Source organism: Biomphalaria glabrata, chromosome 8 (assembly GCF_947242115.1).
Source record: "Biomphalaria glabrata chromosome 8, xgBioGlab47.1, whole genome shotgun sequence".
Classification (NCBI taxonomy): Eukaryota; Metazoa; Mollusca; class Gastropoda; family Planorbidae; genus Biomphalaria; species Biomphalaria glabrata.
In genome coordinates, this window is record NC_074718.1 from 38993689 (window position 1) to 39007773 (window position 14085).

At 38.2% G+C, this 14085-nt stretch overlaps 1 protein-coding gene across 2 annotated transcripts in view; it reads right to left on the reverse strand.

Annotated features, from left to right (window-relative positions):
• Positions 1 to 14085, reverse strand: part of LOC106058259 (guanylate cyclase soluble subunit alpha-2-like) — a 176003-nt gene that overhangs the window by 49563 nt on the left and 112355 nt on the right. For both annotated transcript variants that reach the window (XM_056037272.1, XM_056037271.1), the window contains exons 7-8: positions 12585 to 13148; positions 6951 to 7130 (exon numbers count right to left, since the gene is read on the reverse strand). In XM_056037272.1, the coding sequence (XP_055893247.1) occupies positions 6951 to 7130; positions 12585 to 13148 (744 nt within the window). The remainder of the gene's footprint in view (positions 1 to 6950; positions 7131 to 12584; positions 13149 to 14085) is intronic.

Sequence of the window (14085 nt, forward strand, 5' to 3'; positions counted from 1 at the left end):
AATGTCTGTATTCATTACAGTTATTTGAAACTCAAGTTTGTTTCTTCATAATACATTCAATCTGAAAGGACATTTTACGGATGTGGACGGATTAATTCCATCTGATTTATAAACACAGCTACAGCTTTGGCATTATTCGAAAAAAAAGTAATTTAAGAATTTATAATTTACATTTAATATAAAGCAAACTTTCCGAGAGCTATAAATAATTATCTGGATAGCAAATAGTTTTCTGTTTTTTTAATGAACTTTTTGTTGAAATAGTCTCGTTACATCCTAAAACAAAATTGTATGTATCGGCCATAGATCTAGTTATGACCTTCTTCTCGTTGACTTTGAGAGACTCTAGATGTAACACTTGTAAGTAAGGACTTAAGAAGGCTTCTTGTTTTTCTAGAACCAAAAGTACATGCCCGTTGATACACAATTACAGAATCACGGATGAATTTCTGGTTCTGTGGCATTTTAAATCTTGGGAGACGATCTTTTCCCTTTGCAACTTCTTGTGTGACTAAAGAGGCAAATCCTTGATACACAGCTGCCTGTAATCACCAGGCACTTTCCCCCTTCTTTCTACTACTGTTGAGTATGGCATCTGCACTCCGGGACCCTTCCTTTATGCTCTCTCTCCATGTGGATCTATCCAGTGCTGGTTGATGACAATATAAATAGTTTCCCTACAAGAGATATTCGTTATTCATTGGTGGATGTGAGGAATGACTATCGTTTTCTCCGTAGAACGTAAAGAAAGCAAGGCCCAAGTGAGCTGCTCACAGCTTCTGTTCCTTACACAGTTTCCTGAGTCTTCACAGTTTTCATGTTTGAAGGAGATTTTACCAACGTAAAAAAAGGTAACGTAGCAACTTTCTAAAGAGAAAATAGTTTATGTAAAGAAAGAGAAAATAAAATCTCGGCATAGAGATTAGAGACTTACTCAAATTTTTGTCAAGGTGCACAAGACATATTTTTTTCCCTCAAAACAAACAGACCACAGACCACGTCTTTATCATGTGTCCACTCTGTGTGGGTGTGTGTCTGTGTATGGATGTGTCAAATGTTGTGTCGACGTATTTAAAACAAAAACCAACTTCTATATTGTAATGAAGAAAAGCTCAACAAATACAGAAATACATCATTTCATATGCACACACACTCACACACTTGTTTAGAATGGGATAGTGTAATTAAATACGTGATTGTTAATTATGTGATAGATAAATATATGATATATTTCACTTACATAGTGTTTCAGACTAAAATACACAAAACTGTTAATGAAACACTGAGAGCTAATCGTAATATGAATGTTCCAAACCGGAAGTTCTGGGTTCGAATCCTGGTGAAAACTGGAATTTTTAAATTTCGGGATTTAGTTTCAAAAAACGGATTGCTGCTTAGTCGTGTTCTATTCGCTCTGGACTCTGGTTCGGTGGTCTCCAAGGGCCAGGGTTCGGAACCCTACCCACTGCCATCCCCCACCCCCCCTGGTCTCATCTTCTCTTTACAAAACTACAGACGTTACTACAAAAGAGATGATGATTGCGTCCTACGCGTGTCACTAGGTCAATCTTTCCTTGCATGTTAATCAATGACTTGAATTGTGCCAAATCATTGGTTTTCCTAGCTGACTCAGGCAACCCATTCCAGGGTTTGGGCTAGGATGTAATTATCTTCAGATTTTGAAAAAAAAAATCCGAAACATGTAAAACATTTTACAAAGGAAATATTTATCTTTGCTCACAAAGGCCAACATTTCTGGCAATCTATCACCGACCTGACCTTTGAACCCGAAATGAAAAGGCAGGGGGAAGATCTGGGAACATTTTGGCCTCGTCCACCATTTTATTTCTCCATCATCTGGGAGAGTTCTAGAAACTCTAACAAAAAAATATGAACCCAACCTTTGCAGGCAACAAATGTTAACATATCGTGTGTGTGTGTATGTATGGTCTGAGACATTAGGGTGGGGGAGAGGGGGGCATCTCTACGAGTGCAAACATGAATGCCGCACAGAACAAGTCAAGAAAAAAAAAACAAATATTTACCAACTTTGAAATGGCCTTTTACGTGATCCCCTAAACCTAATACATCGTTATAATGGACTTAATCCAACAGAAATCACTCTTTGATGTGAGTGGAACCATTGAAAACAAATATCTTTAAAACTGTATTTACAGTGTAATGATATTCTTAAGGAAAAAAAGGTTTATAGAGTTATTTTTTAAGTTTACTTTCTCTGCACATATATAGGCAAGTCTAAGATTCAGTAACGTTGAATAGGTGTTTGATTTGGAGATTGTCACTTTGTGACATAGCGCTTTTGACATTTTAAACAAGATCCATTTACAAAGTGTCACTTAGTAGCTTGAAGTTCCAGAAATTTAAAAAAGATGTTTGATTTGGAGATTGTAATTTTGTGACATAGAGCTTTTGACATTTTAAACAAGATCGATATGCAAAGTGTCACTTAGTAGCTTGAAGTTCCAGAAATTTAAAAAAGATGTTTGATTTGGAGATTGTAATTTTGTGACATAGAGCTTTTGACATTTTAAACAAGATCGATTTACAAAGTGTCACTTAGTAGCTTGAAGTTCCAGAAATTTAAAAAAAGATGTTTGATTAGACTGAACGCATAACCAAACCTACGTGTCTTTGAATGTCATGCAATGTTTAATTACTAAAATCACTGATCTCTGGGATGTATTAAATCGTCCGTTCTGGCGACACTTTAGAAATAGAATTGTATGGATTCGAATTAAGATTAATATTGGCTGTGTTCAGTTGAAACAAGTGAAACCTAGGCTGTCTAGCTCATAACAATAATTCATTTGATACTTTCTGTATGACTGAATGACGTTCTAAAGATCCCGAAGTTATAAAAAAGTTTTTGATTGAAAATTCATCAAAATGAAAACGATCGTTAAATATTTCTTTAAAAATAATTGATACCGCGTTAAACAAGTCAATGTTATTTGTACTTATTCCTTGAACTCTAGACCGTTTATTTCACTCAAATATATGAGATAAATATATCAGTACATTTAGTAAAATCTAGTACCACGGCAATAAACTGGAGAAATAAGTAAAAAAAGTAAGAGGAAAACAAATTAATTATCGATTTAATAACCTTTAGTCAAGACAAATGTTTGTTTTATGGAGAAGTTCAACGATGAGGGCATATTGATCAATTTCTTGATGACTTGAAAGAGTTAATAGACTAAGACCAAATCCTACATTTCTACTCAGGTAAAAGACATTTAGTAAAGGCTAGAAGGTCTTCTTTGGCTTTTCACTTCAATCATCATTTAGCCGAGATTAACGACTCTAATGTACGTAAACTTCTGTGACAGTAAAAAGGACTTTGAGACCTGGAACGCATGTCAATGCCTGCTTTATGTAAATGTAACTAGATGAGTTTCTACTTTATGGATTAGCCTAAAGCAAGCTTTGATATTAGGAGAGATAAAGACAACAATAAACATGTGCGATTAGAAAAAGTTTTACCAATTGTTTTTGTTTAGCTTTTAGTTTTCTCAAATCGCTATCACGTGTCAGAACCAGCTGGGAAAAGGAAGGGGGGAACTAATTCAGCCCATGCCACCGCATCTGTCAAGTACGATTTCTTTTCCTTGGTTAATACCAAACAAAATAATTAACCACCAATAGTTAATTAACTAGTTGTTTTTTCTTTCTTTTTTTTTTATTGATTCTTGTACAAAATTACATTTTTTCGCGACACCTCCAAGACAACTGTAAAAGGGTTAATCAAACACGACATTGTATAATGTTTAATATCTTCAATTGTTGTATTACGGAGCATAACATTCAGCTATGTTTTCTGATACACAATTTTTACTTGAAGTATATTGGCTTTTACCCAAGGTAAACTTCTGATATTTTCACCATAATTGTAACTCTTTCCGTCTAAACCCCTCCCCAATCCCCGATCAACATTGCATTGTTCTTCGGTGTAAATTTTGAAAAAAATTCATTTTAACTTACATTTGCTTAGTATGGGAACTATTTAAATAAGGTATGAAAAAAACTGTTATTCCATGCTCTACAAGTCTGTCTTGTATAGTCCTTCAATACTAAGTCTGTCTTGGATAGTTCTTCAATTCTAAGTCTGTCTTGGATAGTCCTTCAATTCTAAGTCTGTCTTGGAGGGCCCTTCAATTCTAAGTTTGTCTTGGAGAGTCCTTCAATTCTGTCTTGAATAATCCTTCAATACTAGGTCTGTCTTTAAGAGTCTTTTTGAATTCTAGATCTGTCTTGGATAGTGCTTCAATTCTAAGTCTGTCTTGGAGGGCCCTTCAATTCTAAGTTTGTCTTGGAGAGTCCTTCAATTCTGTCTTGAATAATCCTTCAATACTAGGTCTGTCTTTAAGAGTCTTTTTGAATTCTAGATCTGTCTTGGATAGTGCTTCAATTCTAAGTCTGTCTTGGAAGGTCCTTCAATTCTAAGTCTGTCTCGGAGAGTCCTTCAATTCTGTCTTGAATAATCCTTCAATACTAGGTCTGTCTTTAAGAGTCTTTTTGAATTCTAGATCTGTCTTGGATAGTGCTTCAATTCTAAGTCTGTCTTGGAGGGTCCTTCAATTCTAAGTCTGTCTCGGAGAGTCCTTCAATTCTAAGTCTGTCTTGGAGGGTCCTTCAATTCTAAGTCTGTCTCGGAGAGTCCTTCAATTCTAAGTCTGTCTTGGAGGGTCCTTCAATTCTAAGTCTGTCTCGGAGAGTCCTTCAATTCTAAGTCTGTCTTGGAGGGTCCTTCAATTCTAAGTCTGTCTCGGAGAGTCCTTCAATTCTAAGTCTGTCTTGGAGGGTCCTTCAATTCTAAGTCTGTCTCGGAGAGTCCTTCAATTCTAAGTCTGTCTTGGAGGGTCCTTCAATTCTAAGTCTGTCTCGGAGAGTCCTTCAATTCTAAGTCTGTCTTGGAGGGTCCTTCAATTCTAAGTCTGTCTCGGAGAGTCCTTCAATTCTAAGTCTGTCTTGGAGGGTCCTTCAATTCTAAGTCTGTCTCGGAGAGTCCTTCAATTCTAAGTCTGTCTTGGAGGGTCCTTCAATTCTAAGTCTGTCTCGGAGAGTCCTTCAATTCTAAGTCTGTCTTGGAGGGTCCTTCAATTCTAAGTCTGTCTCGGAGAGTCCTTCAATTCTAAGTCTGTCTTGGAGGGTCCTTCAATTCTAAGTCTGTCTCGGAGAGTCCTTCAATTCTAAGTCTGTCTTGGAGGGTCCTTCAATTCTAAGTCTGTCTCGGAGAGTCCTTCAATTCTAAGTCTGTCTTGGAGGGTCCTTCAATTCTAAGTCTGTCTCGGAGAGTCCTTCAATTCTAAGTCTGTCTTGGAGGGTCCTTCAATTCTAAGTCTGTCTCGGAGAGTCCTTCAATTCTAAGTCTGTCTTGGAGGGTCCTTCAATTCTAAGTCTGTCTCGGAGAGTCCTTCAATTCTAAGTCTGTCTTGGAGGGTCCTTCAATTCTAAGTCTGTCTCGGAGAGTCCTTCAATTCTAAGTCTGTCTTGGAGGGTCCTTCAATTCTAAGTCTGTCTCGGAGAGTCCTTCAATTCTAAGTCTGTCTTGGAGGGTCCTTCAATTCTAAGTCTGTCTCGGAGAGTCCTTCAATTCTAAGTCTGTCTTGGAGGGTCCTTCAATTCTAAGTCTGTCTCGGAGAGTCCTTCAATTCTAAGTCTGTCTTGGAGGGTCCTTCAATTCTAAGTCTGTCTCGGAGAGTCCTTCAATTCTAAGTCTGTCTTGGAGGGTCCTTCAATTCTAAGTCTGTCTCGGAGAGTCCTTCAATTCTAAGTCTGTCTTGGAGGGTCCTTCAATTCTAAGTCTGTCTCGGAGAGTCCTTCAATTCTAAGTCTGTCTTGGAGGGTCCTTCAATTCTAAGTCTGTCTCGGAGAGTCCTTCAATTCTAAGTCTGTCTTGGAGGGTCCTTCAATTCTAAGTCTGTCTCGGAGAGTCCTTCAATTCTAAGTCTGTCTTGGAGGGTCCTTCAATTCTAAGTCTGTCTCGGAGAGTCCTTCAATTCTAAGTCTGTCTTGGAGGGTCCTTCAATTCTAAGTCTGTCTCGGAGAGTCCTTCAATTCTAAGTCTGTCTTGGAGGGTCCTTCAATTCTAAGTCTGTCTCGGAGAGTCCTTCAATTCTAAGTCTGTCTTGGAGGGTCCTTCAATTCTAAGTCTGTCTCGGAGAGTCCTTCAATTCTAAGTCTGTCTTGGAGGGTCCTTCAATTCTAAGTCTGTCTCGGAGAGTCCTTCAATTCTAAGTCTGTCTTGGAGGGTCCTTCAATTCTAAGTCTGTCTCGGAGAGTCCTTCAATTCTAAGTCTGTCTTGGAGGGTCCTTCAATTCTAAGTCTGTCTCGGAGAGTCCTTCAATTCTAAGTCTGTCTTGGAGGGTCCTTCAATTCTAAGTCTGTCTCGGAGAGTCCTTCAATTCTAAGTCTGTCTTGGAGGGTCCTTCAATTCTAAGTCTGTCTCGGAGAGTCCTTCAATTCTAAGTCTGTCTTGGAGGGTCCTTCAATTCTAAGTCTGTCTCGGAGAGTCCTTCAATTCTAAGTCTGTCTTGGAGGGTCCTTCAATTCTAAGTCTGTCTCGGAGAGTCCTTCAATTCTAAGTCTGTCTTGGAGGGTCCTTCAATTCTAAGTCTGTCTCGGAGAGTCCTTCAATTCTAAGTCTGTCTTGGAGGGTCCTTCAATTCTAAGTCTGTCTCGGAGAGTCCTTCAATTCTAAGTCTGTCTCGGAGAGTCCTTCAATTCTAAGTCTGTCTCGGAGAGTCCTTCAATTCTAAGTCTGTCTCGGAGAGTCCTTTTGATCTTCGCATCTTGTTGTTCCTAAAGACGTGCAATACTGTTACGACTCGATGTTAGACAAAAGGAGGAGGACACTTTTTTAAAGTTAACCATTTCTTTGGACAAAACAAAATTTGCTGAAGACTTTACTTTATTAGTAAGCTCTTACCTGCGCTTTGGTCTGCTCTCCTACAAGAATGACGTCTCGCGTGGCATCGTGGATGGGGATGTCTGAGATGTAGATGCCTTTACCGATGAGTTCGTCCAGCTTCTCCACACTCGGCGAGCCCAAGAACATGATAGACTCTGTCTCTTGGAGGAATATCATCTGACCTTTCAACTCTAGATTCTATGGGTCGTGGGTCAAGGTCCAAGAGAAGAACAAATCTATTTAGCTGTTAAAACTTAAGTTCATACACATTTTTAGTTTAGATCCACATTTCAAAACTTTCAGGACTAATATCTGTCGTATTACTATCACGAGAAAATAACCGCATGCTTCGTCCATTTTTTGGTAATTAGAAGTATTTCTTTTAAAACTAACAACTTATCAACCTTGTCTGCATGGATTGAAGATTTTCAACTCACTACCTAAGAAGACAAGAATATGCTTCAACACTTTTAAGAAAAATATTTAGACTTTAGTATTGAAAATTCAACTTCATTAGCTAGCAATCTTTTTCCTAATGAGATTTTTCATGCTAAAGATTAACCACAGTTATCGGCTCTTTTTTCACACTTAAAATTTGTAAAGATCCAGTTGACCTTCTTTCAGAACAACAATTCAGTTGGAAAGGAAAGAAACGGAAATAGGAAGAAATATGGTAGCGATGTAATGAGAAGAACAGAAAAACTTCAGAAAATGAAAAGTGGTAGTTCGGGTGACGATTTTGAAATATTGGCCTATAGACCAAAATGAATAATGTCACGTACGCCAACAAAATAATAAACAAATTATTGCTCTACAGACGAACGAACGTTTAAATTTGGAGTCTCCGAGAAGTGAAAAAAAAAATAAAAAAAAATATAAAACGTTAGTCTAATTTTAAGTTATTTTCTTTTTAGTTATTACAAATTTTACAGCAGAGTATGCAACGTGGAAATGTCTGTAGGCACCTCAACATAGCGCCGACTACGCCTGAGATATTTTTTGTTGGCGACTACGTCTAAGATATTTTGTTGACGACTACGCCTGGGATATTTTGTTCACTACGTCTGAGATATTTTGTTGACTACGTCTGAGACATTTTCTTAACCACATCTAAGATATTGTTGTCGACAACGTCAAAGATATTTTGTCGACTACGTCTGAGGTATATTTGTTGATTACGCCCGAGATATTCTGTTGACTACGTCTGAGGTATTTTGTTGACTACGTCTGAGGTATTTTATTACCAACTACGTCCGAGATATTTTGTTGACTACGTATAAGATATTTTGTTGACTACGTCTAAGGTATTCCATTACCGACTACGTCCGATATATTTGCTAACTACGCCCGAGATATTTTGCTGATAAGTCTGAGATGTTTTTGTTGACTACGTTTGAGGTATTTTGTTGACTACGTCTGAGATATTTTGTTGACTACGTCTGAGGTATTTTATTACCGACTATGTCTGAGATATTTTGTTGACTACGTCTAAGATATTTTGTTATGAACACCCCTGTCCAAAAGGTTTCCTTACACGAAGCGCCGTGTAGTTTCCAAAAAATGCCCAGAGGTGAAAAGGATTGGATATTAATCACTGTTAAATAATGTTTTGATCGTGGCTCTGCTGGGGTGTAAAGAGCGTTGGAGGGGGGGTAGAGAAAGGGAGAGCAAGAGGAAAAAAACTAACTAATCCTTGCTCTATCTCTCCAACTAATTACAGTTATGAAAACTAATAAAGCTAAGTCTATTGGCTGGTCCACACACGCCCCTAGCACTTTCTGAAAGCGATCTTGCACTTTCCACATCTATCTGAGTCGCATAGAAATAAAATGAAATTACAAAAAAAAAAAGAATTTGAAAAATAAATTTTTAAATTGCTATTTTTTTTTTAATTCTATATTGCTGATAGCGAGATTTTTGTGTTATTTAAACACCAGGGTGAACTGTTTGAGAAATGAACAAACTAAGCTGACGACAGCAAAAATGGAATTAATTTTCTGGAGCTCATTTTAATGGTGGAATTAAAACGGCTTCACTTGATTTCCGGGAGGCTAATTCTCCTCGATTTACTAATTAAATTTGATTTTAAAAAAAGTATGTTTAAAAATAATATATATTTAAAATTGCTACTATTCCCACGACATCAGCCTTTTTAGAAAATAATCTTTCAATTGATGTGTAATGATATGTGTTGATTGACGTGAGTCTTTTGATATGTATGTATTAGAATCTGACTGTGATTTTTAATTTCGGGATCTTTTTAACTTATCTTATAAAATGCAGACGTTACTTCAAAAAAGATGATTACGTCCTACGCGTCATGCATCTAGTCATGAATGTTAACCAATGACTTAAATTCTGCCAAGTCGCTGGTTTTCCTGGCTAGCTCAGGCAACTCATTCCATGCTCTAATAGTAGCCTACTAGGGAAGAAGGAGCATTTGTATAAATTTGTCCTAGCGTATGGAATGAGAAATGTACCTCTATCTTTGTTTCTTTCTGAGTATTTTATTAGATTTTGTTTTTGTATTTGAAGATTATGGTTCAGGGTTTTATGTGAGATTGCTTCTTTACTTTTGAGTATTCTCTCCTGAAGGCTTTCTAAAATTAGTGATTTTATTAAAGGTGTTATCTTCGGGCGCCTCTGAGTTCACCCAGCTCTAATGGGTACCTGACATGTGTTGGGGGAACGTAAACGCGATGGTCGTTGTGCTGGCCACATGACACCCTCGTTAACCGTAGGCCACAGAAACAGATGCCCTTTACATTATCTGCCCTGTAGATAAAAAAAAAGGTAAGGTAAAAAGACCACAAGGTCTGAAAAGGGAACTTTACTTTTTTACTTTTATTCAGATACATGCATTACTATGTGTGATTGATATGCTTATGTTTAATTAATTTGTATGTGAGTATTGCTATGCGGTTATCTTATGTGTGAATTGAGATGTAGAGCAATGGAAGATTTGACATTTTAAAAATATAATAAAGATCGTTGTCATGGCCAGACAGCTTTCTTGGCAACTGTTGTTCTCAGATGTTATTATTATTATAGCTTTATATAGCGCTACTTTCATGCTATCAGCAAGCTCAGCGAGCTTTTGGTCCAATTTCTTTTGTGGACCAGTGGGGGGAGGGGGTATCTAGGAGTTGGTTTTCCGTGCTGCCTTTAGGCGCTCAGTAAACACAACTCTGCCCGAGTCGGGTGTCGAACCTCGAGCCCCCTTCTAGGTAGCCAATTCAAGCGCACTTAACCTCTCGACCACGCTTCCCACAATATGCCATATGTTGGCATACACTCAAGCGTGAAATTTTTTTCCTTAATTAATCAAAGGAAAAAAAAACTTTATTTACTTAATTACTTTATAGTTTTGGACACTTTTAAAAAAAGCTTAATTTCGAATCTCCCTGAAAGAGAGCTCCCCTCTGTTTCTTCTCAGATGAAGATCCTTGATCTCCAATATCCACTGTGTTTGTTTATATGACGGCTCTGAAACATTGAACGTGAAGATGGAGGCGATGGCACACCTCGTGTTGAGATACCATCTCGTCACCCAATGCTGAGGAACTGGGTTCGAAAGAGAGACAAAAAAAAACTGAATTCTGTGTCAGAGATAAACCCAGAGGTCTGGAACGAGAATCTCACACGCTGGATCCCTTTACGTTTTCATTTCATTACGGAGTCTTGAGTTTATTCTGGGTTTATTTACAGCTAGCCTGATCAATGGAATAGCTTTATCTCTTAAAGAGGTGAAGAAAATCTACGATAACAGTTTCTTTCTGGCGCGGCTTTGAAAAAGAAAAAAAAGGGGGTGGGGGAGGAAGTCTGTAAATGAAACACATCCCAACTGGCTAGGCATAGAGTCCAAACCTCACGGAGAAAAAAATGTCTCAATTTGGCTTTGGGTAATACTAAAAAAAAAATTAAGTTTCAACTTTTGTTAAAGCCGGTATAAGAATTTTAATAATCATTTTTAAATTCATTCACTTCTATGTGAGGGGTATAGACAGAAAAGTTTTTGATATTTCTACAATTATCTCTGAGGGGCCCAGGCAGACAGGTTTGAGATACTTCTATTTATATGTGAGTTGTCTTACTGGTAGCACACATTACATAACATGGACCGGGCTCTTCCTGTGTATTAGAGTCATATCCCACGTTTTATATATTTCAATAGTTGTGATTGTTTTCTAACTTACGCTATGTTGTCACATCATCGCTGTATTACTAAATGAGAGAAGACACCGGATTAGTCCATGCACTCTGAAACCCAAAACCAGAGTCTTTAATTACTTCTGATTATCTATTACTTGGTTTGTCATATATATATGTCATCTATATATATGTTATATCTGTGGTTCTACTATACATATAAACAGTCCAAACATGTAGGGTGCATTGGTTAATATACTTTAGCTGTTAGTACATTTCGCCACATCATTATTAGGCCCTGATTTTTAGCGGCCCCCGAAAGGGGAAAAGACGCTATTAGTTTTGTGAGAAATGTCTGTCCGTCTGTCCGTCTGTCCGTCCGTCCCGTTTAGATCTCGTAAACTAGAAAAGATATTGAAAATCCGACATCACAATATTTTAGACCATTCAAAGTTCTGATGCAACGGCTACTTTTTTTTTTCTGAAAGCGAAAAATCTAATTTTTTAAATCAGTTATGCAAGCAGTTTTTTAAAGAGAAAAAGCTAATTAGTATGCATTATAAGTTAAACCTAATTTAAAATGAATAGTGATCTTATAAATAACATTTTTCTGAAAAATTTTTTTTGCAGAAATCATTTTTTTTTTTTTTTTTTAATTTTGAGGATTCGAATAAAAGATTGAGTCTTTTCAAAACAATTAAATCAATTACAAGACATCAGTTAGGCCAGGGGAGGCGTGGTAGCTGAGCGGTAAAGCGCTTGGCTTCCGAACCGGGGGTCCCGGGTTCGAATCCTGGTGAAGACTGAGATTTTCAGCTTTGGAATCGTTGGGCGCCTCTGAATCCACTCAGCTCTAATGTGTACCTGACATTAGTTGGGGAAAAGTATAGGCGGTTGGTCGTTGTGCTGGCTACATGACCCCCTCGCTAGCCGTAGGCCACAAAAACAGATGAACTTTATATCATCTGCCCTATAGACCACAAGGTCTAAAAGGGGAACTAGTTAGGCCAGGTTCACATCTAACTTTACATTCACTTACACCTATCCTTTGATCTGCGGGACCGTTGGGGCACTACACAAGATCTGTTAACCTTCTTTCTCCATTCTTATCTCTCATTTGTCTTTGATATAATTTCATTTGGATGTTCTTTCTGAAAATATTGAAGCCTGCCAGGGTGGACCTCTTCGGGGGCCGATTTTGAGTTTGTGTTTCCACACAAACTGTCTTTTGTAACCTTGTTTTGTTGATCTTAATGATTTGACATAATTAATCACATACGTAATTTTTTTAAAGTTCAACGATTATTTAAACAACAGGCGAACAGTTAGACGAACGATCTTTACAGGATGGAGACAGCTTGCCGATCAATGTGCCTAACGGAGGATCTAAGTCTAAGTAATCTAATGAATTGCAAAATGATTTTTTGTTCAGGAATTATGCTAAGTTTTTTTTCTCTCTCTATGAAAAACTCTGTATGTTACAATCTCTAAAGGTATACTCACATCGGAAAGTCTGTGATTGCCTTTAGACAGGCCCTTGGTTCGAACGACAAAACTTGAGTTGAGTCTGGACAGTATGGAGGAAAAGCTGGCCTTGACTAAGGGCTTGACAATGTCAAAATACGAGGTCAGGTGACGCCCCTTGGCACTGACTTCCGGTGCAATCATCTTCGCCAAGGAAGCTCCGAGCTGGACGATGTTCAGCTGCGCGTCAAAGATGACGTGAAAGGGGAACGTGGCACAAAACGTGCGTACGCCGATCCTGGAGTCGCGCGGGTCCGCGGACAGGTTGGTGTGGTCAGCATAGAGATGCACAGTGCTGTCGCTGGTGTGACCGTCTGTTGAGATGTAGAAAATGTGGTGGGGCGCGCTGGTGTCCCTGTTGCAAGAGATGTCCACTTCCAGTTCGGCGTTGAAGAGCAGCCTGGAGACGGCCTCCACGGTGCCGGCCACGAAGCTGAGAATTTGATAGCGGAGGGAGTAATAGTGCAGACTAAAAGTGTCTTTTTTCCATTCACACCGGAAAGATGGCGGCTGTTGACCTTGAAATCTAGGATACGCCTTGACCTGCAGATAAAAAAAGAAAAATACGCTACGCTTAACGCTATGCTACAAAATGCTGTTTTTGTCAATGTAGTAAGCATGTGTGTGCGTGTGGGATATATTTTACACAAAGCTCATGTCAACTCACTCTGTCAACTCACTCTGTCAACTCACTCTGTCAACTCACTCTGTCAACTCACTCTGTCAACTCACTCTGTCAACTCACTCTGTCTGTCTTTGTGGTAAAAAGTTTCTACACGTTATATTTCTCCCACATCCAATCTAGGATCACCCTGAAATTTAGCTTTTACCCAGGGCCGGTCTTAGGCCACTGCAACCTATGCGACCGAAGTGGCCGCCGCACTTTCATAGCCCCGCGCTAAATCTAGGTGTAAATTATTCAATTAAACCATTATAACTTATAAATAGGCTTATAACTGGGTTTCAGCGGCCTCTTGCGTTTCCAGACCCTCCTGGAAATCTCCTGAAATTGCAAAATGTACACAAAAAAGCCCAGGGAATCTCCTGAAATTATTAAAATCTCCTGAAATATCATACAAATCTTTAGAGAAATAGACAAAATTGATTGTCATTTCGGTGTTCCTATCGTACGTAAAAAAGGACAATGCTAGCTTTCATTTAATGAGAATTTATTGTAAAAATGAATGAATTTTCTAATACAAAATCTTAATTTTGAAATTATCTTTATCCCTACTCAGACTGGGCACCGCGCAATCCGTTTCGCATTGGGCCGGCTCTGCTTTTACCTAACAACACAAGAATTAGTAAAACAAATAACCAATTAGTTAATCAACAATTGGTAATTATTAATTTTGTTAGGTATCTCGAACAAGGGAAAGAAATTAAACTTGACTGAAGTGGTAATGTAAGCGGAATTAGTCCCCTTTAAGCGTCTACATTGAAACAAACGATATATAACAATTCAATCTTCTCTATTTAT